This window comes from Bombina bombina, chromosome 5 (assembly GCF_027579735.1).
Source record: "Bombina bombina isolate aBomBom1 chromosome 5, aBomBom1.pri, whole genome shotgun sequence".
In the NCBI taxonomy this organism is placed as follows: Eukaryota; Metazoa; Chordata; class Amphibia; order Anura; family Bombinatoridae; genus Bombina; species Bombina bombina.
In genome coordinates, this window is record NC_069503.1 from 628,936,159 (window position 1) to 628,962,881 (window position 26,723).

At 40.3% G+C, this 26,723-nt stretch overlaps 1 protein-coding gene across 1 annotated transcript in view; it reads left to right on the top strand.

The window, feature by feature from the left end:
- NFX1 (nuclear transcription factor, X-box binding 1) overlaps positions 1-26,723 on the top strand; it is a 588,547-nt gene that overhangs the window by 513,896 nt on the left and 47,928 nt on the right. Inside the window, exons 16-21 of the mRNA XM_053714588.1 lie at positions 13,160-13,390; positions 13,566-13,639; positions 13,932-14,033; positions 14,880-14,921; positions 16,231-16,329; positions 16,881-16,947. Coding sequence (XP_053570563.1) covers positions 13,160-13,390; positions 13,566-13,639; positions 13,932-14,033; positions 14,880-14,921; positions 16,231-16,329; positions 16,881-16,947 — 615 coding nt within the window. The remainder of the gene's footprint in view (positions 1-13,159; positions 13,391-13,565; positions 13,640-13,931; positions 14,034-14,879; positions 14,922-16,230; positions 16,330-16,880; positions 16,948-26,723) is intronic.

The window sequence follows — 26,723 nt, forward strand, 5'->3', positions numbered from 1 at the left end:
ACCTCTCTCTCTTTTTGGATTAAAAGCATCATCAGATTGGCTTACGAGACTGCCGGACGGCAGCCTCCCGAAAGAATCACAGCTCATTCCACTAGGGCTGTGGCTTCCACATGGGCCTTCAAGAACGAGGCTTCTGTTGATCAGATATGTAGGGCAGCGACTTGGTCTTCACTGCACACTTTTACCAAATTTTACAAGTTTGATACTTTTGCTTCTTCTGAGGCTATTTTTGGGAGAAAGGTTTTGCAAGCCGTGGTGCCTTCCATTTAGGTGACCTGATTTGCTCCCTCCCTTCATCCTTGTCCTAAAGCTTTGGTATTGGTTCCCACAAGTAAGGATGACGCCGTGGACCGGACACACCTATGTTGGAGAAAACAGAATTTATGTTTACCTGATAAATTACTTTCTCCAACGGTGTGTCCGGTCCACGGCCCGCCCTGGTTTTTTTAATCAGGTCTGATAATTTATTTTCTTTAACTACAGTCACCACGGTACCATATGGTTTCTCCTATGCAAATATTCCTCCTTAACGTCGGTCGAATGACTGGGGTAGGCGGAGCCTAGGAGGGATCATGTGACCAGCTTTGCTGGGCTCTTTGCCATTTCCTGTTGGGGAAGAGAATATCCCACAAGTAAGGATGACGCCGTGGACCGGACACACCGTTGGAGAAAGTAATTTATCAGGTAAACATAAATTCTGTTTCTCTTGTGGTGTATCCAGTTCACGGCCCGCCCTGTCACTTTAAGGCAGGTGTTTTTATTTTTTAAACTACAGTGGACACTGCACCCTATAGTTTCTCCTTTTTCTTACTTGTCTTCGGTCGAATGACTGGAGGTGGGGGTTAGGGGAGGAGCTATATAGACAGCTCTGCTGTGGGTGTCCTCTTGCAACTTCCTGTTGGGAAGGAGAATATCCCACAAGTAATGGATGAGCCTGTGGACAATATTCCTGTAGATATAAGGATTATATTGCTACAGCCATAGAGAAGGCTATGACTGCTTTTCCGCTTTCAAATTACCATAAAAGATCTCTCCTAACTTCTCATAAATCTAATTAAGTTTGTATTGATCAACAGCATACTGAAGTATTTCTGCTGATAAGGATTTATCTGACTTAGAGGATCCTATTTCAGAGACTGATATTGATAAATCATCCTTTCTATTGTTCTTTATTAAGAAAGTATTGTTTACTTTGGTTATTGAGGAATCTAGTCCTCTTGATAACAAGAATAGCAATTTTTTTAATTCTGGTTTTTAAAGCTTCTGAGGTTACTCTTGAACTTTTTCTTATTCCAGATGCTATCCCTCATATGTTTAGTAAGGAATCTAAACTCAGTGCTTCTTTTTACCTTTCTTCTAGGTTTTAAAAGCTATATCCTTTACCTGTTGCTAATTTAGAGTTTTTGGGTAAAAGTCCCTAAGGGGGGCTATTTCTACTCTTGCCGAACGTAATTCTATCTTATGGAAGATATTTTTTTCTTTTAAGGATCTTTTAGATAGGAAGTTTGTATACTATCTTAGAGAAGCATATTTACATATTTGCTATATTCTTAAACCTGCCATTTCTACTTTTTAGTTGCACAGTTTAGTTATTATATCTTGAATTGTCTAAGCATTGCTCTTTTACTTCAACATGTTTATTTCATTTGTGATGCTATATTTTATGTCATTTTAATTAATATTAAATCTTTGTTTCTAGCCATTCTTACTAGAAGAGTTTTATGGCTTAATTTTCTAATATGGTGTCTAAATTTAGATTACTATCTTATCTTTTTTAGAATAGTATTTTTTGGGGGGTTTTCTGTTGGATTTTATTATCTCCACTATTTACTGGGGGAAAGGGAGTTTTTTTCTGCCCCAAGATAAGAAATCTAAGGGTAATTTTTAAGCTCCCAATTATTTTTTTGCCTTTGGCTCTAATTGGATATGTACTCCGAATTTGAATAAATCCAAGCTTTATAATAAAACAAAATACAGCCCCTAAGACTGCATGAAGGTGCGGTCCTTAAACCAGTTCAGCTGGGGGGGGGCAGATTGTATTTATTTCAACAGATTTGGACAGTTTCTGTTTAAAATCAGTGGATTCAGAATGTTGTTTTCTCAGGGGTATCAAATAGGTTTCAGAATAAAAACTCCCATGTGAAGATTCTTTCTTTCCCATGTTACAACAAACCCTGTGAAAGTTCAATTTTTTTAGAAATGTTTTTCAGATCTAGAGTTTTCAGGGGTGATTGTTCCAGTTCCTCTGCAGGAATGGAGTCCGGGTTTCTAGTCAAATCTATTCATTGTACCAAAGAAAGAAGATATGTTCAGACCAATTCTGGATCTGAAATATTTTAATCACTTTGTAAGAGTCCCAGCTTTCAAGATGGTGACTATAAGGACTAGTCTGCCTTTTGTTCAGCAAGGTCACTTCATGTCCATAATAGACTTACAGGACACTTATCTTCGCATTCCAATTAATTCAGACCACTATCGTTTTCTGAGATTCTCTTTTCTATATAAGCATTACCAATTTGTCGCTCTTCCGTTTAGCCTAGCGACAGCTAAGAGATTATTTTCAAAGGTTCTCGGTGCCCTTCTATCTGTAATCATAGAGCAGGGTATTGCGGTGTTTCCTTATTTGGACGATATCTTGGTACTAGCTCAAATCTTTTCATTTACTAGAATCTCACTCTAAACAATTAGTGTGTTTTCTTCAGAGACATGGTTGGAGGATCAATTTACAAAAGAGTTTTTTGATTCCTTAGACAAGGGTCACCTTTTTAGGTTTCCAGATAGGATTCAGTGTTTATGATTCTTTCTCTGACAGACAAGAGACGAATGACGTTAATTTTAGTTTGTCTAGACCTTCAGTCTCTATTATTCCCTTCAGTGGCTATTTGTTTTCAGGTTAGAGAGCTGTCTGAGAGTTTCTGACAGCACAAGGGGTTTGGAAACCTCAAGAGGCGAGGTTACTAATCAATATTTTAGAACTCTGTGCTATTTTTAGGGCTCTTCAGGCATGGCCTCTATTGAAGAAAGAACTTTTACATTTGTTTTCAAACAGACAATATCACAATAGTGACATATGTCAATCATCAAGGAGGGACTCGCAGTCTTTCAATTATGAAGAAAGTATCTTGGATACTTTCTTGGGCGGAATCCAACTCTCGTTTAATTTCTGTGATTCATATCCCAAGTGCAGTCAATTGGGAAGTGGATTATTTCAGCCGTCAGACTTTATATCCGGGGGAGTGGTCTCTCCATCCAGATGTTTTTTTCATCTTGTACAGATGTGGGGTCTAGAAATAGATATGATTGCCTCTCATCTAAACAAGAAGCTTCCCAGATACCTTTCCAGGTCCAGGGATCCTAATGTGGAGATGGTGGATACCTTTGCAGTTCCTTGATTTTTACTAATATTTTTTCGCCTCTGGTTCTTCTTTTAATGGTAATCTACAAGATCATAATGGTTCAATCTCATGTGTTTCTGATAGTACCAGCATGGTCTCACAGGTTTTGGTATGCAGATCTTGTCCGGATGTCCAGTTGTCAGCCTTGGCCACTTCCTTAAAAGGCCAGACCTTCTGTCTCTAGGGCTGTTTTTCCATCAAGATCTCAAATCTTTACATTTGAAGGCATGGAAATTGAATGCTTAGTACTTGGTCATAGAGGTTTCTCTGACTCAGTGATTAGCACTATGGTACAGGCTTGTAAGTCTGTTTCAAGGAGAATTTTGTTATCAGGTTTGGAAAACCTATATTTCATGGTGTTCCACTCCTAATCATTCTTGGCATTCTTTCAGAATTCCTAGGAATTTAGTTTCTTCCAGATGTTTTGGAGAAGGGTTTATCTGCAAATACTTTCAAGGATAAATTTTTGCTCTCTCTTTCTTCTTTTATAGGAAGATTGCTAATTTCCTGATATTCACTGCATTGTTTAGGCTTTGATTTGTATCAAACCTGTTATTTAATCTTTTTCTTCTCCTTGGAGACTCAACTTAGTTTTGAAGTTTTTTTCAGGCTCCTCCTTTTGAGCCTATGCATTCCCTGATTATTTATTACTTTCTTACAAAGTGTTATTTCTTTTGGCTGTCTCTTCTACTAGAAGAGTTTCTGAATTGTTTGATCTCTTTTGCGAGTTTCTTTATCTGATTTTACATCAAAATAAAACTGTTTTGTGGACGTCATTTAAATTTTTTGCATAAAGTTGTGAATTCTAAAAATTTCAATAGGGAATTTGTTGTTCTTTCTTTGTATCCTAATTCTAAGAATACTCTTGTAAGCTTTTCTCATTCTTTGGATGTGGTAAGAGCTTTGAAATATTATGTTGAGGCTACTTAAGATTTCAGAAAGACTTCTAGTCTATTTGTTATTTCTTCTGGCTCCAGGAAGGGTCAGAAAGCCTCTGTTTTTTTTCTCTGTTATTTTGGTTGAAACTTTTGTTTCACAAAGCCTTTTTGAAGGCGTAGCAGTCTTTGCCTCAGAGAATTACAGCTCATTTTACTAGAGCAGTTGCCTCTTCTTGGGTTGCAAAGCAGTAATTTGGTTTTCTTTGCATATTTTTTCTTAAATGCTACCATTTTGTTGTGTTTGCTTTTTCGGAAGCAGCCTTTGGTTAAAAGGTTCTTCAGGCACTTATCTTAGTTTGATTCTAGTGTCTTTGATTTTAGTTTTTTTTTTTTTTTTTTTTTTAAGAAAACTTATTTATATTTTGGATTTAATTTCTCAGCGGTTTTAGCTGTTGTTATTTTATCCCTCCCTCTCTAGTGACTCGTGGATTTCCACATCTTGGGTATTATATCAACGTTACTAGCTCATGGACTCTTGCCACTTACATGAAAGAAAAACATAATTTATGTAAGAACTTACCTGATAAATTCATTTCTTTCATATTAGCAAGAGTCCATGAGCTAGTGACGTATGGGATATACATTCCTACCAGGAGGGGCAAAGTTTCCCAAACCTCAAAATGCCTATAAATACACCCCTCACCACACCCACAATTCAGTTTAACGAATAGCCAAGAAGTGGGGTGATAAAAAAGTGCGAAAGCATATAAAATAAGGAATTGGAATAATTGTGCTTTATACAAAAATCATAACCACCACAAAAAAAGGGCGGGCCTCATGGACTTTTGCTAATATGAAAGAAATGAATTTATCAGGTAAGTTCTTACATAAATTATGTTTTCTTTCATGTAATTAGCAAGAGTCCATGAGCTAGTGACGTATGGGATAATGATTACCCAAGATGTGGATCTTTCCACACAAGAGTCACTAGAGAGGGAGGGATAAAATAAAGACAGCCAATTCCTGCTGAAAATAATCCACACCCAAAATAAAGTTTAATGAAAAACATAAGCAGAAGATTCAGACTGAAACCGCTGCCTGAAGTACTTTTCTACCAAAAACTGCTTCAGAAGAAGAAAATACATCAAAATGGTAGAATTTAGTAAAAGTATGCAAAGAGGACCAAGTTGCTGCTTTGCAAATCTGATCAACCGAAGCTTCATTCCTAAACGCCCAGGAAGTAGAAACTGACCTGGTAGAATGAGCTGTAATCCTCTGAGGCGGAGTTTTACCCGACTCAACATAGGCAAGATGAATTAAAGATTTCAACCAAGATGCCAAAGAAATGGCAGAAGCTTTCTGGCCTTTTCTAGAACCGGAAAAGATAACAAATAGACTAGAAGTCTTTCGGAAAGATTTAGTAGCTTCAACATAATATTTCAAAGCTCTATCAACATCCAAAGAATGCAATGATTTCTCCTTAGAATTCTTAGGATTAGGACATAATGAAGGAACCACAATTTCTCTACTAATGTTGTTGGAATTCACAACTTTAGGTAAAAATCCAAAAGAAGTTCGCAACACCGCCTTATCCTGATGAAAAATCAGAAAAGGAGACTCACAAGAAAGAGCAGATAATTCAGAAACTCTTCTGGCAGAAGAGATGGCCAAAAGGAACAAAACTTTCCAAGAAAGTAATTTAATGTCCAATGAATGCATAGGTTCAAAGGGAGGAGCTTGAAGAGCTCCCAGAACCAAATTCAAACTCCAAGGAGGAGAAATTGACTTAATGACAGGTTTTATACGAACCAAAGCTTGTACAAAACAATGAATATCAGGAAGAATAGCAATCTTTCTGTGAAAAAGAACAGAAAGAGCAGAGATTTGTCCTTTCAAGGAACTTGCAGACAAACCCTTATCTAAACCATCCTGAAGAAACTTTAAAATTCTCGGTATTCTAAAAGAATGCCAAGAAAAATGATGAGAAAGACACCAAGAAATATAAGTCTTCCAGACTCTATAATATATCTCTCTAGATACAGATTTACGAGTCTGTAACATAGTATTAATCACAGAGTCAGAGAAACCTCTTTGACCAAGAATCAAGCGTTCAATCTCCATACCTTTAAATTTAAGGATTTCAGATCCTGATGGAAAAAAGGACCTTGTGACAGAAGGTCTGGTCTTAACGGAAGAGTCCACGGTTGGCAAGAGGCCATCCGGACAAGATCCGCATACCAAAACCTGTGAGGCCATGCCGGAGCTACCAGCAGAACAAACGAGCATTCCTTCAGAATCTTGGAGATTACTCTTGGAAGAAGAACTAGAGGCGGAAAGATATAGGCAGGATGATACTTCCAAGGAAGTGATAATGCATCCACTGCCTCCGCCTGAGGATCCCGGGATCTGGACAGATATCTGGGAAGTTTCTTGTTTAGATGAGACGCCATCAGATCTATTTCTGGAAGTTCCCACATTTGAACAATCTGAAGAAATACCTCTGGGTGAAGAGACCATTCGCCCGGATGCAACGTTTGGCGACTGAGATAATCCGCTTCCCAATTGTCTACACCTGGGATATGAACCGCAGAGATTAGACAGGAGCTGGATTCCGCCCAAACCAAAATTTGAGATACTTCTTTCATAGCCAGAGGACTGTGAGTCCCTCCTTGATGATTGATGTATGCCACAGTTGTGACATTGTCTGTCTGAAAACAAATGAACGATTCTCTCTTCAGAAGAGGCCAAAACTGAAGAGCTCTGAAAATTGCACGGAGTTCCAAAATATTGATCGGTAATCTCACCTCCTGAGATTCCCAAACTCCTTGTGCCGTCAGAGATCCCCACACAGCTCCCCAACCTGTGAGACTTGCATCTGTTGAAATTACAGTCCAGGTGGAAGCACAAAAGAAGCCCCCTGAATTAAACGATGGTGATCTGTCCACCACGTTAGAGAGTGTCGAACAATCGGTTTTAAAGATATTGAGATATCTTTGTGTAATCCTTGCACCATTGATTCAGCATACAGAGCTGCAGAGGTCGCATGTGAAAACGAGCAAAGGGGATCGCGTCCGATGTAGCAGTCATAAGACCTAGAATTTCCATGCATAAGGCTACCGAAGGGAATGATTGTGACTGCAGGTTTCGACAAGCTGAAATCAATTTTAGACGTCTCTTGTCTGTTAAAGACAGAGTCATGGACACTGAATCTATCTGGAAACCCAGAAAGGTTACCCTTGTCTGAGGAATCAATTAACTTTTTGGTAAATTGATCCTCCAACCATGATCTTTAAGAAACAACACAAGTCGATTCGTATGAGATTCTGCTAAATGTAAAGACTGAGCAAGTACCAAGATATCGTCCAAATAAGGAAATACCACAATACCCTGTTCTCTGATTACAGACAGAAGGGCACCGAGAACCTTTGTAAAAATTCTTGGAGCTGTAGCTAGGCCAAACGGCAGAGCCACAAACTGGTAATGCTTGTCCAGAAAAGAGAATCTCAGGAACTGATAATGATCTGGATGAATCGGAATATGCAGATATGCATCCTATAAATCTATTGTGGACATATAATGCCCTTGCTGAACAAAAGGCAAGATAGTCCTTACAGTTACCATCTTGAACGTTGGTATCCTTACATAACGATTCAATATTTTTAGATCCAGAACTGGTCTGAAGGAATTCTCCTTCTTTGGTACAATGAAGAGATTTGAATAAAACCCCATCCCCTGTTCCGGAACTGGAACTGGCATAATTACTCCAGCCAACTCTAGATCTGAAACACAATTCAGAAATGCTTGAGCTTTCACTGGATTTACTGGGATACGGGAAAGAAAAAATCTCTTTGCAGGAGGTCTCATCTTGAAACCAATTCTGTACCCTTCTGAAACAATGTTCTGAATCCAAAGATTGTGAACAGAATTGATCCAAATTTCTTTGAAAAAACATAACCTGCCCCCTACCAGCTGAGCTGGAATGAGGGCCGCACCTTCATGAGGACTTAGAAGCAGGCTTTGCCTTTCTAGCAGGCTTGGATTTATTCCAGACTGGAGATGGTTTCCAAACTGAAACTGCTCCTGAGGATGAAGGATTAGGCTTTTGTTCTTTGTTGAAACGAAAGGAACGAAAACGATTATTAGCCCTGTTTTTACCTTTAGATTTTTTATCCTGTGGTAAAAAAGTTCCTTTCCCACCAGTAACAGTTGAGATAATAGAATCCAACTGAGAACCAAATAATTTGTTACCCTGGAAAGAAATGGAAAGTAGAGTTGATTTAGAAGCCATATCAGCATTCCAAGTCTTAAGCCATAAAGCTCTTCTAGCTAAAATAGCTAGAGACATAAACCTGACATCAACTCTGATAATATCAAAAATGGCATCACAGATAAAATTATTAGCATGCTGAAGAAGAATAATAATATCATGAGAATCATGATGTGTTACTTGTTGCGCTAAAGTTTCCAACCAAAAAGTTGAAGCTGCAGCAACATCAGCCAAAGATATAGCAGGTCTAAGAAGATTACCTGAACACAGATAAGCTTTTCTTAGAAAGGATTCAATTTTCCTATCTAAAGGATCCTTAAATGAAGTACCATCTGACGTAGGAATAGTAGTACGTTTAGCAAGGGTAGAAATAGCCCCATCAACTTTAGGGATTTTGTCCCAAAATTCTAATCTGTCAGACGGCACAGGATATAATTGCTTAAAACGTTTAGAAGGAGTAAATGAATTACCCAATTTATCCCATTCTTTGGAAATTACTGCAGAAATAGCATTAGGAACAGGAAAAACTTCTGGAATAACCACAGGAGATTTAAATACCTTATCCAAACGTTTAGAATTAGTATCAAGAGGACCAGAATCCTCTATTTCTAAAGCAATTAGTACTTCTTTAAGTAAAGAACGAATAAATTCCATTTTAAATAAATATGAAGATTTATCAGCATCAATCTCTGAGACAGAATCCTCTGAACCAGAAGAGTTATCAGAATCAGAATGATGATGTTCATTTAAAAATTCATCTGTAGGGAGAGAAGTTTTAAAAGATTTTTTACGTTTACTAGAAGGAGAAATAACAGACATAGCCTTCTTTATGGATTCAGAAACAAAATCTCTTATGTTATCAGGAACATTCTGCACCTTAGATGTTGAAGGAACTGCAACAGACAATGGTACTTTACTAAAGGAAATATTATCTGCATTAACAAGTTTGTCATGACAATTAATACAAACAACAGCCGGAGGAATAGCTACCAAAAGTTTACAGCAGATACACTTAGCTTTGGTAGATCCAGCACTAGACAGCGATTTTCCTGTAGTATCTTCTGACTCAGATGCAACGTGAGACATCTTGCAATATGTAAGAGAAAAAACAACATATAAAGCAAAATTGATCAAATTCCTTAAATGACAGTTTCAGGAATGGGAAAAAATGCCAAAGAACAAGCTTCTAGCAACCAGAAGCAATGAAAAATGAGACTTAACGCCCACATTATTTGGCGCCTAAATGCTTTTGGCGCCAGAAATAACGCCACATCCGGAACGCCGACACTTTTGGCGCAAAATAACGTCAAAAAATGACGCAACTTCCGGCGACACGTATGACGCCGGAAATGGAAAAGATTTTTTGCGCCAAAAAAGTCCGCGCCAAGAATGACGCAATAAAATGAAGCATTTTCAGCCCCCGCGAGCCTAACAGCCCACAGGGAAAAAGAGTCAAATTTTTGAAGGTAAGAAAAATGATTAATTCAAATGCATTATCCCAAATATGAAACTGACTGTCTGAAAAATAAGGAATGTTGAACATTCTGAGTCAAGGCAAATAAATGTTTGAATACATATATTTAGAACTTTATAAACAAAGTGCCCAACCATAGCTTAGAGTGTCACAGAAAATAAGATTTACTTACCCCAGGACACTCATCTACATGTTTGTAGAAAGCCAAACCAGTACTGAAACGAGAATCAGCAGAGGTAATGGTATATATAAGAGTATATCGTCGATCTGAAAAGGGAGGTAAGAGATGAATCTCTACGACCGATAACAGAGAACCTATGAAATAGACCCCGTAGAAGGAGATCACTGCATTCAAATAGGCAATACTCTCCTCACATCCCTCTGACATTCACTGCACGCTGAGAGGAAAACCGGGCTCCAACTTGCTGCGGAGCGCATATCAACGTAGAATCTAGCACAAACTTACTTCACCACCTCCATCGGAGGCAAAGTTTGTAAAACTGAATTGTGGGTGTGGTGAGGGGTGTATTTATAGGCATTTTGAGGTTTGGGAAACTTTGCCCCTCCTGGTAGGAATGTATATCCCATACGTCACTAGCTCATGGACTCTTGCTAATTACATGAAAGAAACATAATTTATGTAAGAACTTACCTGATAAATTATTTTCTTTCATAGTGGCAAGAGTCCATGAGACCCACCCTATTTTTGGTGGTTATGATTTTTTTGGATAAAGCACTTTATTTTTTCCATTTCCTTTTTTTGTATGCTTTTTACTCCTTTTACACCTCACTTTTTGGCTACACATTAAACTAAGGTATGAGTGAGGTGGGAGGTGTATTTATAGGCATTTTGAGGTTTGGAAAACCTTGCGTCCTCCTGGTAGGAATGTATATCCCATACGTCACTAGCTCATGGACTCTTGCCACTATGAAAAAAATGAATTTATCAGGTAAGTTCTTACATAAATTATGTTTTATATATATATATATATATGTGTGTGTGTGTGTGTTTATATGTATGTATTAATGTGTTTATATGTGTGTATATATATGTTTATAAATACATATATACACATATAAATATATATATAGAGAGAGAGAGATAGAGATATATATCTTTAGAGATATATATGTATGTATCTTAATGTTAAAACCCTTTGCCTTTTGTTCTAACACTTGAGACCTCATATTTTTGAGCATTTATAACTCTTGTGTGCCATTTTTTCCAATCATTCTTATTAGATGTTGTAATGAGTGTAACTGTACTTTATATTGTATTTTTGATGTGTTTTGTGAGACTTTTTTTGTTTCATGAAACAGTTAACCACAGCTCTAAGTACGTGCTAACCCGACTAGCATTAACTTGAATTGCGCTCAAACGATCACGTTTACTTTCAACTTGTAATACAAACGCAATTTAACATGCGTGCAAATGATCGCGAAAACCCGATATTGCTTGCACACAAACGTTTACTCTCCACTCGTAATCTGGCCCTCAATGTCTTATTCTGTTCTTTCATTTATTATATTATAGGAATAAAGGATTAATCTTTCTTGAAATTTCCAATTATTTTAATATGTGAAGAATGTAGTTTGAGTTTTTATCAACCATTCAATGTGCTAACAAGATTTTAAGTGTAGGTTCTATGTGTCTTTAGCTCAAAATGTGATTTGGTTAACTCCTGGGTGTGTATTAAGGCACATGTCTCATATGCTGCATATTGTTCAGCATTGTTTTGTCTACTTGTAACTATGCAGCATACCTCAATGTTTCAGTCCAGTTCTGCTAGATGTTCCTTGGTATTTGTTTCTGGTATGTGTGGCTGTTTTGTTTTTTCCTCCTTATCCTTAGTTTAAAAAAAATTGTTTTGGTGTGAGGATTGGGATTTGTATTTACTTTACCTGTCGGTTTACTTGCAAATTTTATTTTTACATGTCTTTTTCTGATTATAATTATTATTATTATTATTATTATTATTATTACTATCATTTAGCTAAACCGCTAATGTTGTATCTTCCCTGTGCAGTAGGTTTAAAAACAAGTGTTCTTTATTTAATTTGATAAATGAGTTGATTAAAAAAAAACTCTCTCACCATGTTTGGTGTTACTTTATTGTGAAGTCCAAAAATAGACGTCATAGCTTCAAGGGAATACTGTAGGGTTGCCATGAGTTTCCCAACATTTTTTATAAATACAGTAGTACATACAGCAGTGGTCCTTTAGAAGTTCAGACTGACATATGTCTTCCCTCTAATTCATTCTGCTTCAACATATGGGCTGCTTTGGTACTGACCCACTAATACTGACTATCATGTAAGTATACGGGTGATACTCCTGTTTGCATGTTGTATGACTGATCTGTCTCCTAGTCATGTTTGTGGACTATCCCTTTTCTACCATGGATAGGTCCTAGCTTGATATACATGAACTAAAGCACACTAAAGATAAATGAATTTATTCCTTCTCCAGGAAGCAACAAGACAAGAATGTACTATGTTATCAAAAACAGTCTAGTGGGCATTTCTTTAAATTGTTATTGATTGCTGCATAAACTACAAAAAAGTTGATGGTTTCTAACTACAAGTCATTTGTAGTCAATGAGATCAAGATTCTCATTAAGGTTAAAGCTGGGGATTTATAATAGCCGTGTTGTCACATTATTAGCTTGCTAATCATCTTGCTGTATGAAAAAAAGGTGTTTCCTTGGGCAGCAGTATCTATTGACAGTGAAAATGCAAATTCACACAGAGCTTAAAAAATCAGAGCAAAGAGAAGTATGTAAGAAATGTATGGCACAATATTGCTGCCTTTATTCTGCATAGATGTGAATGAGAAGCTTGAAAATTTAAAGCACATCATTGTCTTTGTTATATGAAAAATCGGATCACCATGGAAACCCTAACGCTTCCCTTGATAAGGAAACCTGTGGTTCTATTCAACAGTATCCTACATTTTTCCTCAGTTTTAAGCTGTCATATCTCTTCAAAACCTTTTATGGCATATCTTACCCAAGCATCAAGTTCTAAGCAGTTGTCATAGAATGTATTTTATGCATAGCAACGGATTCTAATCCATATTTATTTTTAAATAAAGTTTGAAAAATGTATTCAGTTCTTGTTTAATCGAGTTTTCATTTTTCCACAGCTTCGAAACAATATCCCGTGTCATCTTACTGATATTTCATGCGGTTTACGTTGCAATCAGCTCTTACTGTGTGGAATGCACAAATGTAAAAGGATCTGCCACAAAGGTGATTGCCTTATAGATGAAGACTGTAAACAGCCGTGTACCTTCCCAAGGCCAGATTGTGGGCATCCATGCAATGCCCCCTGCCACCCTTCACAACCATGTCCACCCTCCATCTGCACTGCACAGGTAATTCATTGTATATTTAGTATAATGCTTCCTTTTATATTTAAGGCATCTTTATGCATATGCTTCCTTATAGCACATTAGCTGGCAGAATTATTCCCCTCCTGAAAGTACCTGGATCTTGTATACATAATTCCATTAGTCACATTTTGATGACTTTCCCTTTTATAAATAACAGGTTGAACTGCAGTGTGAATGTGGCAGACGGAAAGAAACCATGGTTTGCTCTGTAGCATCCTCTACATATCAAAGGTGTGTAATGTACCGGCTGTAATTTATTAATTCCATAATGGCTTTTGACTACTATAAATTTAAGTGGACTTTAGATATAAAAAAAGTTTTATAATTGTCTTGTTTTGTGTAGATGATGGTCTTCCTGGGTACATCAAAAGGAAAGCAGCCTATTTCATAGTTTTTTTTGGGTGCTTACTTTTGTATATACTTATGTTTTCTGTTTTGCAGTTGTTTGTTATCATGATGTGCTTATGGATATTGTTTTCACTGTTACTAGAATGTTGTTGATTTTCTTTTTTTCTGATTCTAGAATAACTGCTATATCTATGGCTACAAAACTTACTGAAATGCAGCTTGGTGATACCATGGATATTGGAAAACTTGTCACCAAAAAAGAAATGAAGCAGACGAGGTAAAAAAAAATAAAAAAAGAAGAATCCATTAGCAACAGTATAATATATCCTCTTTGTAAAACTGGCTTCATAAGAGTGAAGAGAGTATATTTACTAGTCAGTGGTTAAAAGTTACTAGTCCACTCTTATGTGTGTGTATATATGTGTATATATATATATATATATATATATATATATATATATATATATATATATTTTTAATCCAGTAATATATAGATAAAGAGAAATGGTAGAGCTATATGAGATACCATAGTTAAAGTAGGGGATTTCAGCACTCAATTTATAACCCATTTAATCCAATTTCTTAGAAGTGTACATACGTATATATGTGTGTGTGTGTGTGTGTGTATATATATATATATATATATATATATATATATATATATATATATATATATATATATATATACATATATATATATGTCTGTGTGTAAAGTATGTATGTGTGTGTATATATATATGTGTGTGTGTGTGTGTAAATTATGTATGTACATAATAGACTTTTTATCTTAACAGAATAAATACATCTCTAACACTTTGCTATGTAAATGATTCCTGTGTTTTATTTCCCCCAGCCTTTGTGCAGAAACAATGTATGTGTAGGTGGCTGCTTTTTTAATATTATTTGTCAAAGTCCAGCATAGCTATTTTATTGTGGTTTGTTGCAGAGCAATCCACAAAACCTAATTCAATGCCAACACTGAGGCTAATTGCATAGGTCAGAACAAGTAGGTGGATTTAAATGTTATGAGTAATGGAAAAAGCACTAGTGACCAGGCCTTGACAACAAACACCATTTTGTACCCAGCACCCGATGACATGCTTTTCTATGGCTTTGATTACAGGCTGCAATGTGATGAAGAGTGCATGGCTCTGGAAAGAAACAGGTAAGCGGTGACACATTTGCATCTCTTTTGTGAGGCTAATGTATCTCCAGGGTAGTGTGATGGGGAAAATGACAAATAAGTTCAGGTTCAGTCTGACTGTTTATTGACTTGATGAATTATTAAACTGGCAATAGAAATGACTTTTTTTTAATTGAGCTTTTTATACTGCTAGAGCTGAGTGTGCTTTTTCTATACAAAGATTACTTTTCAAAACTAATCCTCTACAAGTACTTTTTTTTCTTCTTTTTCACATAAATAATCTTGCTTCTAAGTGTACTTATTTAAGTTGCTGTTGCCAAGTAAAAAAAAAATGGTGAGATTAGTTTTTGTGAAAAGGTTACTGAAGTAATGCATTCAGATGAATTATTCTCATACATTCCAGTATTTGCCACAAAATGAGGTAAAACACTTATTTTTATACGTTGCTATTTTGCAGTAAGTGCAGTTGATTACCTCTTTCTGCTGCTCTTGCATTAGCAATAAAAATAGTGTCTTGTGTAAACATTAACTAAGCCATTTAGCAGAATAAAATGGATGATCACATCACTACATTTTGAGGCTGAGATAGTTCTCTGCATGTAAACAAATGTATGTTTTCTTTCGTATGATGATGAGAGTCCACAGGAAAACCTAGACATATAGGATATAATTCCGCCATATAGGATATAATAGACTCTCATCATCCTAAAAGAAAATAATTTATCAAGTAGGCATACATTTTTTTTTGCTTGTTTTCCCTATGTAAAACATTACCACATTGATTATATCACAGGGATGTACCTTTTTCCCCTTCTTCTGCTCTCCCTCTCCTCTCCCCACTTTGCCTTAGTTTTTTTCTCTAGTAATTTACTTTTCTTATATGGAAATTTTTACTCTTAATGTGTTTAAAGTCCTAAAATCTGTTCTCATTGAATGATAACTTGTATTTAGATGTTATGGATTGGATTGTGTAAGTTTTATGTCAGTAAAATAAAGTAAACCTAAAAAAAAAATGTTTTACCTCAGTGGTAAGAAAGTGGTAGATTTTTTTGTTTATGAATTGCTTGCAGGTCCCTGAAAATATCTACATAGTTATCACTTATTTGGAACGGGAAAGAAAATTATCTAAATATATCATTTTAAAATGGTCATGAATACATTAAATCAGAGCTTGTAAGCTTCTGTACTGTCATGTCCCCCCCCCCCCCCACTTAATTCATGTAAAAGATCAGAAGCTTTGCAATGTTATTAGACAATGCCCACCACTTCTGCAATAAGGTGGTGGATTTCTGCATTTCCTTAGTGTAAATACATAAATATTGTTTTACAGACGTCTGGCAGAGGCCTTGAATATTTCTGAAAACTCAGACCCGTTTAACATTCGTTCATCTGGTTCCAAGTATAGCGACAACCTAAAAGAAGATGCAAGGTGAGCCGATATTTAAAACAACCCATATTAATGTGACACAGTAGCATTCATTGGAAGCCAGTGTAAATACAGAACACCATAATCCATTCAATGTGGATGTGGCCAAAATGCATATTTTCCTAACTCTAAAACAGAATCTCACTCCTTTAACATAAGAGTATACAGCTTTTTTGTCAGAAAGCTGCTTCGTAGCGGAAATACTATTTTTTGTGCGTTGAAAGGTATACACTGCAAACACCAAAATCATAAAAATAAGATGCAAAGAGAGTTTTTGAAAGAGTAAATAAATGAGAAAGGCTTGTTTTAAAGTAGTAGATTGTAAGAGAAATGAGATGAGGCTGGATGAGTGCGGAGAGCAGGTGGAAAATAGGTGTTGGAGACCTGCGGAAGCTAGAAAGGGAAGATAAGCAAGGTGAAATGTAAGAAGTGGTGTGTGGCCCTCACTAAGCACCAGCACTATTTCAACACCAAGTTGCTGAGCAGTATGAGAGGAAAGGTCGAGTGAGTGAGGGGCTCCTGCTTTATAATAAACAATTGCCTTTTATCCACAGGAGAGATTTAAAGTTTGCCTCTGAACTAGAAAAAGAAATGAAAGCTCTTGTGGATGCTGTTAACAAGGTTGGTATCTGCTGAAATTCCTTTGTGTAGCATTCAACATTTTAAAGGGACATGAATGTGTAAAAAGAAGATGCTTTATATGTTAGATCATTTTATTATTGTACTATTGCATGTATATACATATGTATTAACCCCTACAAAGGGATTAAATGCATAATTAAAGTCAGCTCCAGAGCAGCAATTCACTACTGAGAGCTAGCTGAAAACATCTGATGAGCCAATGACAAGACACAAATGTGTGTAGTCACCAGCTAGCTCCCAGTAGTGCATTATTGCTGCTGAGGATATGTACAGAGATGAAAAGGTACATTTGTTAATAGAATTGAATTTTAAAGTGTCTGAAAACGACATTTCTCCAACATTGGTGTGTCCGGTCCACGGCGTCATCCATTACTTGTGGGATATTCTCCTCCCCTACAGGGAAAGGCAAGGAGAGCACACAGCAAGAGCTGTCCATATAGCTCCCCCTCTGGCTCCGCCCCCCAGTCATTCTCCTTGCCGCTATGAACAAGTAGCATCTCCACGGGGATGGTGAGGAGTTTGTGGTGTTAGTTGTAGTTTTTTATTTCTTCTATCAAGAGTTTGTTATTTTTAAATAGTACTGGTATGTACTATTTACTCTGAAACAGAAAGAGATGAAGAGTTCTGTTTTAAAGAGGAGTATGATTTTAGCAGCAGTAACTAAAATCAATTGCTGTTCCCACGCAGGACTGTTGAGCTCAGAGAACTTCAGTTGGGGGGAACAGTTTGCAGACTTTTCTGCTCAAGGTATGACTAGCCATTTTTCTAACAAGACTGTGTAATGCTGGAAGGCTGTCATTTTCCCTCATGGGGATCGGTAAGCCATTTTCTTAGACTCAGATAGAATAAAGGGCTTATTATGGGCTATTAACTGGTGGACACTCTTAAGGGCTAAATCGATTGTTTATTTAAGTTTTTATTTAAAGTTTGAAGTGGATTTCACACTTTTATTATTTGGGGAACGTTTTTTATCGCCAGGCACTAGTTAAAACACCTTCCCAGTCAGGAAGGGCCTTTCACTGTATTAGGCAGAGCCTCATTTTCGCGCCATTATTGCGCAGTTTCTTTTTTTTTTTTTTTTTTTTTTAAATATATTTTTATTGAGGCAATAACGAAGTCAGGTTTACAAACATTGCAATAAATACAGTGTCATAGGTAATAATACAAGTCATTAACTTCCCGGAATTACAAACATTCTCTGACTGACGATGAGGTCGGGGAGTTGACCCTAATGCTGCCCCATTTAGAACATTAATAAACAAAACATACAAATGTCAACGATATCAAATAGATCCATTCATGGGATCTGTAGTCTGGTTCCTGCAGGAGACTTAATTTTCACAGTCATAGATGCTCATTGGGATTCACATAGAATAGAAAGTGGTTATTATGCGTATAGAGCCGTCTAAGATATGTTGGGGTTGAGTTTATGAACTACTGAGTGTAAACCACCCAATGGACACAGCTTGGGAATGGGGAAAAATTAGGTGGCCCGAAGAACTATTGGCAGAGATGAGTATGAGAGAGGGGTAAAAGAAAGGAAGAGGAGAGAAAAAAAAAAAGAAAAAGAAAATGGGGGGGGGGGGGAAGGGGAATGAAGGGAGGAGACTCAGCCGCCTCGGCAGAGCAGCCATATCGCCAGTAATTAAGTTTCACCACAAACTACTCTCCAAACTGGTGGTTAACTTACTCATTAGGGTCTTTTGTCCTCCTGTATTCTTCCCAAGGGAGCCAGATTGAGCAGTAAAGGTCATAACGACCTTCAACTCTCAGCGCATTCTCTTCCATTTTCTGGATGTAGTCTAGAGACTCCAGAACTGGGTTTAGCAGGACCGGGGTGTGTTTCGCCCACTGTCTAGCGATAGTGAGTTTCGCCGCCAAGAGGATAGTAACTCCAAGTAGGCGGCATGGTTTTGGGAGGTTCTGAAGTCCAAGGTGGAAAAGCGCAGTTTCGCTAGTGAGAGTATCAAGAAGGTCCAACTTCTGTAACAGAGCTGTCACCTGGGCCCAGAAGCGCCCCAATTTGGGACATTCCCACCAGATGTGCAGATGGGTGCCACGTCGCTCGCAACCCCTCCAGCAGTCTAATGACCGAGTGGGGTACATTTTGTGTAACCTGGTCGGGACCCAATGCCATCGAAGCAGAAGTTTGAGGTAGAGTTCAAACAGATTAGAGCATCGAACTGCTGCAATAACATCTTGGAGGGCTCGTTGCCATCTTCCATCTGGGGTTACCGCCCCCAAGTCCCTCTCCCAAGCCACCACCGAGTTTTCGTGAAATGAGGTGAGTTAAGGAGAGTTCTATAGTGGAACGACAGGGTGCTCCGTAGGGATTTACCCCCCAACCATCTCCTTTCCCATTTGGTGAGGGTTCTCAAGTTTGACCTCCGGAATCCCCAGGACAGGAGAAGTGATACCAGACGAAGGTATTCGAAGCGTAATTCCCGAGGAAAATCTTCCAACGGGTAAGTGTGAGGAGGAATAGCTAGTGCGTCTCCTCGGTATAGATCTGAGAGTAATCTGATCTCCAAGACCTCCCATCTCCCGGGGTGGGAATCCGGGAGGCAGTGTAAAAGAACTCGGATAGAATGTATTGGGGAGGGATGCAGAGCAACCTGTTCAGAGGACCTCAGCTCTCTCCAGAGTTTCAGACAGGTCTTAATTATGCGATTATGGATTGCACTCAACACTTCGGCGTGATCCGGTATCCAGATAAGTTCGGCTAGGGCCACGCCCGCTGGTAATGATCCTTGCTCTAGCTGAAACCACCCTGAGGAGCATTCTTTGACTCCCCAGGCCGTGATATGCGAGAGCATGGCAGCTTTGTAATATAGAGAAACATTGGGGACTGACATGCCCCCACACCTCTTAGGTTTTTGTAGCTGAGCCAATGGGAGTCTCACATGACCTCCTTTCCATATGTACTTTGTAAAAATGGACTGGAAATGATTAAGCAGGTATGCTGGGACGAGAACCGGAAGACACCTGAAAAAGTAGATCAGTTTGGGTAACAGAAGCATTTTCACTGCCGCGACCCTACCCGTCCAGGAAACCTCCGCGACCCTCCAACCCGCGATCGTCTGTTGGAATTCTGTGAGGAGAGATCCATAATTATCGGTTACAATTCGTTTGGGGTTATGGGAGAGGACAACCTTTCAGAGTGTCAAATGTAAAGTCAGATAAGCCAAGGGCGTAAGCCTCAGTTTTAGTATAATTAAGTTTGTAATATGTCAGGTTGGCAAACTGTGACAGAATTTTAAATAGTTCAGGGAGTGATTCTTCCGGCTCAGTCAAAAAGACCGTCAAATCATCCGCAAACAATGCCAGAACTTGCGGAATGTCATGTAACACCAGGGGATGAATAGCAGAGGTCGCCCGAAGTTTGGCGGCCAGAGGCTCCATCATCAGAGCGAATAGAAGTGGGGACAGGGGACACCCCTGTCTCGTACCATTCTTAATCTCAAGAGATCTAGATACGAATCCCAGTCCTCTCACCCTAGCAGATGGGTCTGAGTAAAGAGCCATGACCGCCTTAGTGAAGGCGTGGGGGAAACCGAAGGATCGCAAGACCTCCACCATGTACTCCCACCGGACCCTGTCGAACGCTTTTTCAGCATCGAGCGACAGGGTAACCAGTGGGATCTGGAGAGCAGCAGACTCAAAGAAAATGTTCAATAGACGCCTGGTGTTGTCCGAGCCCTGACGACCCGGGGTGAACCCCACCTGATCTGGGTGTACCAGAACCGGGAGGATTTTGTTTAATCTGGATGCCAAGATTTTTGCGTATAGTTTCACATCTCCATTGATGAGAGATATTGGGCGCTAACTCTCACAGAACTCAGGATTCTTTCCTGGTTTAGGGATGGTTATAATTGACGCCTCTAAAAACTCTCGAGGAAACTTGCCTGCAGCCATTGCTTCCCCAAACGCCCAGGTAAGAAGAGGACCGAGCTGGCCCACAAATTTTTTGTAAAACATGGCATCAAACCCATCAGGCCCTGGAGATTTATGAGGCTTAAGATTCTTTATCGTCGTTGCGATCTCCTCCACCGTAATGGGAGCGGTTAGGGATTCTATCGTGTCCTCAGGGACCTTCGGCAGCTGAAGTTCACGAAGGAGATCTGATAAAGTTCACTGTAGTAGTCAGCGAAGGCTTCTCCAATGTCATTGGGAGAGTAGAATTTTCTATTATTTCTCGTGATGTATGCTATTTTACTCAGTAAAGTTGTTTTTTTGGAGTTTATGGGCAAGGAGCTTGTCCGCCCTGTCTCCTTTGTGGTAGTACCTCTGCTTCAGATAGTAGAGCCCTCTCTGAACCCTTTCCAGTTCCCGGGCCTCTATCTGTTTTTTAAGAGCCTGAACTTTCCTTACCAAGGAGTCCGATCTATAACCTCTGAGCCGATTTCTGGAGAGAGTGTAATCATGATAGAGGTGAGCCAAGCTGGCTCCTCTGAGCCGTTTGGATTCCGACGCCCTTTGGATGAAGAGTCCGCGGAGATAGGCCTTAAGCGTCACCCACAAAGTTAGTGCTGATATGGATCCAGTGTCATTTGCACAGAGGAACTCCTCAATTTCCCGCTGCCAGAGAGGAATCTGTGGATCCGCGAGAAGATATTCCGGGAGACGCCAGGAGCATCCGCCGCTCCCGGAGGTAGATAAAGTAATGCTCACAACCACTGCGTCGTGGTCTGACAATGCGCAAGGCACGATCCTCGCCTCCGCCACTGTATGTAGCGTCCTCGAATGGCAAAAGACATAATCGAGCCTCGAGAAAGACCGGAAAGGTGCTGAATAGTAAGTATAATCATCCACGTCAGGGTGCAAAGCTCTCCAGACGTCATGATACGAATATTGAGTTACGGCATTTCTAAAGAGGTTAGAGTAGTGTTCCTCTCCCCGCTGTGGAGGGTTCCCTCTCTGTGACTTTCTGTCCCTGCTCGGGTCCCAGACCAGGTTACAGTCTCCGCCTATGATAACCTGCCCCTCCCCCAGTCGGTTTACCCTTCCAAGAAGGTGGTTGAGGAATCTGGTCTGGTTGACATTGGGGGAATACAGAGCTACCAAAGTAAGCAGGATATTATCCAGCCGACAAACACAGATTATATATCTGCCCGAGGGGTCCGACTCCAGGTATACAGGTTCATAGGAGACCTGTCTACCAATTAGAATAGTAACTCCGCTGGCCTTTTTATGGAAGGTTGAGGATAAGCAGATTGGGAAGTCCTTAGGGCGGAACGCGGCTGCCCTCGACCCCGTCCAGTGAGTCTCCTGTATGTACACGACATCTAGTCGTTGAGTTTTTAAGAATTTGAGGAGAAGGCTCCGTTTAGTAGGGGAATTAAGACCCCGAACGTTTAGTGTGGCAAGTCTCATAGTTAAGTGGAGAAGAAGAAAAAAAAAAAGGGGAGGGGGGAGGGGGAAGATAGAGAGAGGGGTAGTGGGGAATAGTCAAGATAAGAGAGGATATAGGGAAGGAACACTGTAATATGCTAGGTTCTTCGGACTGGGCAGAGACTGCTTCACTCTGCCAAATAATGGGTACGGAGGATAGAATTGTTTATCCCTAACCGTACCAAATAAGTTAGTCCCCGGTTGGGGGAAGGGAAGGTCAGTGAAGGGGGGGTCCAAAGGGCTCCCCTCCACCACCGGTGCACAATATATGAGTATGTAACTACTTGTTAAAGGAGCTGTGGTCAGGTAGCTTAGAGGGTTAATGTAAGGGGAGAAAGGGAGCAGAAGAGTATGGGAAGGGTTGGAACAGAGGGAGTTAGGCGGGGAGGGTGTAGAGGGCAGTCCTGTGCTATGTCTTTGTTTCTTGTCATGTTGGGTGTATATCTGGTAAGATTGAACATACAATTATGATTCCCAATAGCAAGCCTGAAATTAGAAAGTAAACTAGAATCTCAGGAAGAGAGAGCATAATAAAGGCACCCTTGTAGATGATCAGGGATTTCGGGCAGAAGTCCATTTGCAACATGCTTACACTGCAACATCATATCAAACCCCAGACATCATCAAAGGATTAAGAGTAGCCATAATTTCCAAGGGAGATTGACTTGCATAGGTAAGTTATACATCAGATAGTGCTTTTAGGTCTTAATTAATAAACATATAAAACACTAATAGGCGCATTTAAAACATAGAATATGTAGAAAGTCACACAGTATGTAAAAATTTTAGGTACAGCAGCATACATTTCAACATGAAGGATCCCATATTTGGATATAGTCTCAGGGGAAGGGGCTCACCATAGCCCATTCGTCGCCTCAGCAGCTGCAAGGGGGAGCGTAAGTCTATACCAGAGAACAGGACCTAGGGGATGAGGTAGGGAGCAGGACTTAGATAAGGTGGAAAGGAGCAGGAGGAGTAGCAGGAAGGAGAGAACGGGGAAGTAGCTCTAGTGGGAGATAGGAAGGACAAAGGGAAGGCCGTGGTTAAAGGGGAAGGGATCAGGGAGGAAGGGGAAGCAGCGATGATAAAGTTGCGGACTAGGAAAGCAGGCAGGTAAAAAGAGAAAGAGACCACCAGAGGGAAGGGATAGGAAGGGGAAAAGAGAGGGGAAGGAACCCATCGGTAGGGGGGAGGTTGAGCCATAGCAACACCAGACACCAAGGGATTAATGTGGTATCTTGAAATGATCATATGCTATCCATATGATCCCTGAAGGAGTAATAAACAACCCATAATGAATAGTTAAGAAGTGGGGGTATGTCACTGTGCATGGCAAGGGTGTCAGAGCCATCAGAAAAGCAACAAATAGATGGGCAGGGGAAGGGAGGAGGGCCTTAGGAGAAGGGTGAAGCCAACAGAAAGAAAGGAGGTTAGAGGAAAGAGAAGGAGGAGAAAACCAATGGCTAGATTAAGATTTGGCTAACATTGGCAACATTCAGTAAGAGCATAGGAAGGTACCCTAAACTAAATACCTGCATAATGTAGGGCACCAGTAAATACAGTAAACAGCAAACTGCAATCAATCAACTATTAACAATTAACAAGGGGCTAAATCATTAATACGTGACCAGTCTTCTGGCAGTGTCAACGAGTAAATAACAGTTCCAGATTGCAGAGAGAGCTGTCCAGCCAGGATGAGGTTAAGGCCTGTCCAGGAGGGCCCAGCCCAAAGTCAGGGACAGATTAGTATCTGGCTAACATTGGCAGCAGTCAATAAGAGCATAGAGTGGTACCCTGAACTAGATATCTGTCTTATGTAGGGCGCCTGTAAATACAGTGAGCAACAAACTGAAATCAATCAACAATTAACAATTAACAAGGAGCTCAATCATTAGTACATTACCAGTCCTCTGGCAATGTCAACGAGGAAGTAACAGTCCCAGATTTCAGAGAGAGCTGGTCAACCAGGTCGATGCTGAGGCACACCCAGCAAGGATCCAGCCCTAGGTCAGGGATAGTTCAGTACTGATAGTAGAGAAGATTGCATCAACGGACTGGACCCTGCCGAGCCACCTCCAGCCTGTCTGGGTTCCAGGCCTGGGCCCCTGGTCTCAGCGGAGGGCCCGCTCCATGTGGGCGGGGAGGATCACCTTCCACATTTCCAGAGGGTAGGTTCCAAACCCTCAGCAGGTCTTGAGCTTGTTGCGGGGTCAGAGCTGGGTGCTGTGTTCCATCTTTAGTAATGATCAGTTTTGTAGGGTACCCCCACCTGTACCGGATTTGGTGTAAGCGTAGGATTCTGGTGGATTCATTAAAGCTTCTTCTTTGTTGTAGAATAAAGGAGGATAGATCAGGGTATAATGAAATGTCCTGAAATTGGTCAGGTAATTGAGGTTGTCTAAGGGTCACTTTCATAAGCCGGTCTTTGGAGGAGTAGTAATGGAGTCTGGCTATGGTGTCCCGAGGTTTATCCATAGGTAGATTTTGTGGTCTGGCAGCTCTATGGATTCTATCAATTCTCACGTCATGTTCTCCTGAAAGGCCTAAGATAGCTCTAAACAGCGCTTGGGCATACTTGTCTAGCTCCTGAGGGCCCACAGACTCAGGAATTCCACGTATTCTAATATTGTTCCGCCTGGAGCGGTCCTCCAGGTCTGCCAGTTTCGCCTCTAAGGAAGATACCTGGTCTGCCAAGTTTTGAGTATAGCTGACCCAGTTCGTGTGGTCTACTAGCAAATCTTCTTGTTTCCGCTCAATTATATCGGTTCTCTCGTTAACTGTAACAATGTCTTTCCGTAGATCATCAAAAGACCTCTCAAGCTTGTCGAATCTTTTAGCAAAAGATTGGGTTTGTTGGTCTAGTAGCAATTTTATAGAGTCAATGGTGACCGCTTCAGACTGCATGCGAGATGGCGGCGAGCTCCTCACACTGGCCCTCCCCTCAGATAAAGGAAGAGATATTGATCTATCATCATCCGAGATATCCGGAAGGGGGTCTCGGATGGGCTGGAAATGATCACGGACCGTGTGCTTTGAAGTATGAGGACCCTTAGACTTCCTTTTAGATTGTTGGGACATTGTGTAGCAGGGTCTCTGACTGTAAGTGTATTGGAAAACAGAGACCTTTTAAAAGAGGAGAGCAAAAGCAGGCTGTTAATTGGGGGGGCTCAGTTGGCACAGCTGTTTCGCACCGGTGGGGAGGGGTGCCGTAGAGCCTAGCACCTCATTGCCAGGCTGGAGAGACTAGTTAAAAGAAAAATGACTGAAGTGACTATAGTTGTAGTTGTAAATATAAGCCTGTCCAATTGGGGTATGGGTGATGACTAGCTTCTAGAGTCAATAATCCAATGTAAGAGGTGTCTCTCCCCAGGGGAAAGTGCCACCACTGGGCTCAGCCGGTAAAGGGAACTGGGGTATGACCTGCTCTAGAATGGAGCAGGAAAGGAGGGGGAGAGACACAGTTTTTCTGCCTTTCCCTGTGCAGCTGATAAGTTTAGGAGTTGTAGTGATAGGAGGAGTCAGGGATGGTAAAGCAATTTGCAATAGTGTTGGCAATCCCTTGTTTCTTTAGGGAGATTGAGAGCTCAGTTCTGAGCCAGACAGGGCAAAACCCACACCACCTTCAGTTAAAGTGTGACAGTTGTTGGTAGTTTTAATGGGAGGCCAAAGGTCAAGTATTGTATCCCACTAAACAGTGAGTCAGTGAGAGTAATTGCAAATGTCCATATGGCAGGCAGGTATGATTAACAGGGCACTAGTAGCATAAATTCCCAACAGTATACTAATGCATCTCTATTGATACAGATATTTTGTAACCCTGAGCTGTGGGCTGTGATATCTCATACAGATTGGTGGTCTGACTAAAGAATAGGCGAGCCGGTCTCCTGTAGCTCAGATTTGCAGAGGTCATGAGTGGCTTATATATTATGACAGGCAAGTGCGGCACTATTATTGTGTGCACCGGAGCGGAGCCCCGGCCCTCCGGCGCACAGTGGCCTGCGAGTGTTGCGCTCTTATCCCCCTTTAGATGAGCTGATAGTGCTCACTGCGTGGTGAGGTGCCTATGGGGTTCGTTTTCTAGAGTCTAACGTCTTAGCGCTTACCGGTGCCCAGTGACCGCTTGCTCCCTTCCACTTTGTCGCGGTCCGGTGACGTCAGCGGTTAATGGCGGTTTTTCGCGCCTTTTCGCCGACCGGACCGATGCTCTCTAGTTGGTTGCGGCTGTGATCCCCTGCAGGTAGGTGTCCGGGGGGGTAGCTCCAAGTACCCGATGCTGAGGAATTGTGATGCAGGTCGTGAGGATCGCTTCTTAGGGTCACCTTAAGGGTGAAAGCTGTCCGGTCTTGCAGGATATGAAATGCTGC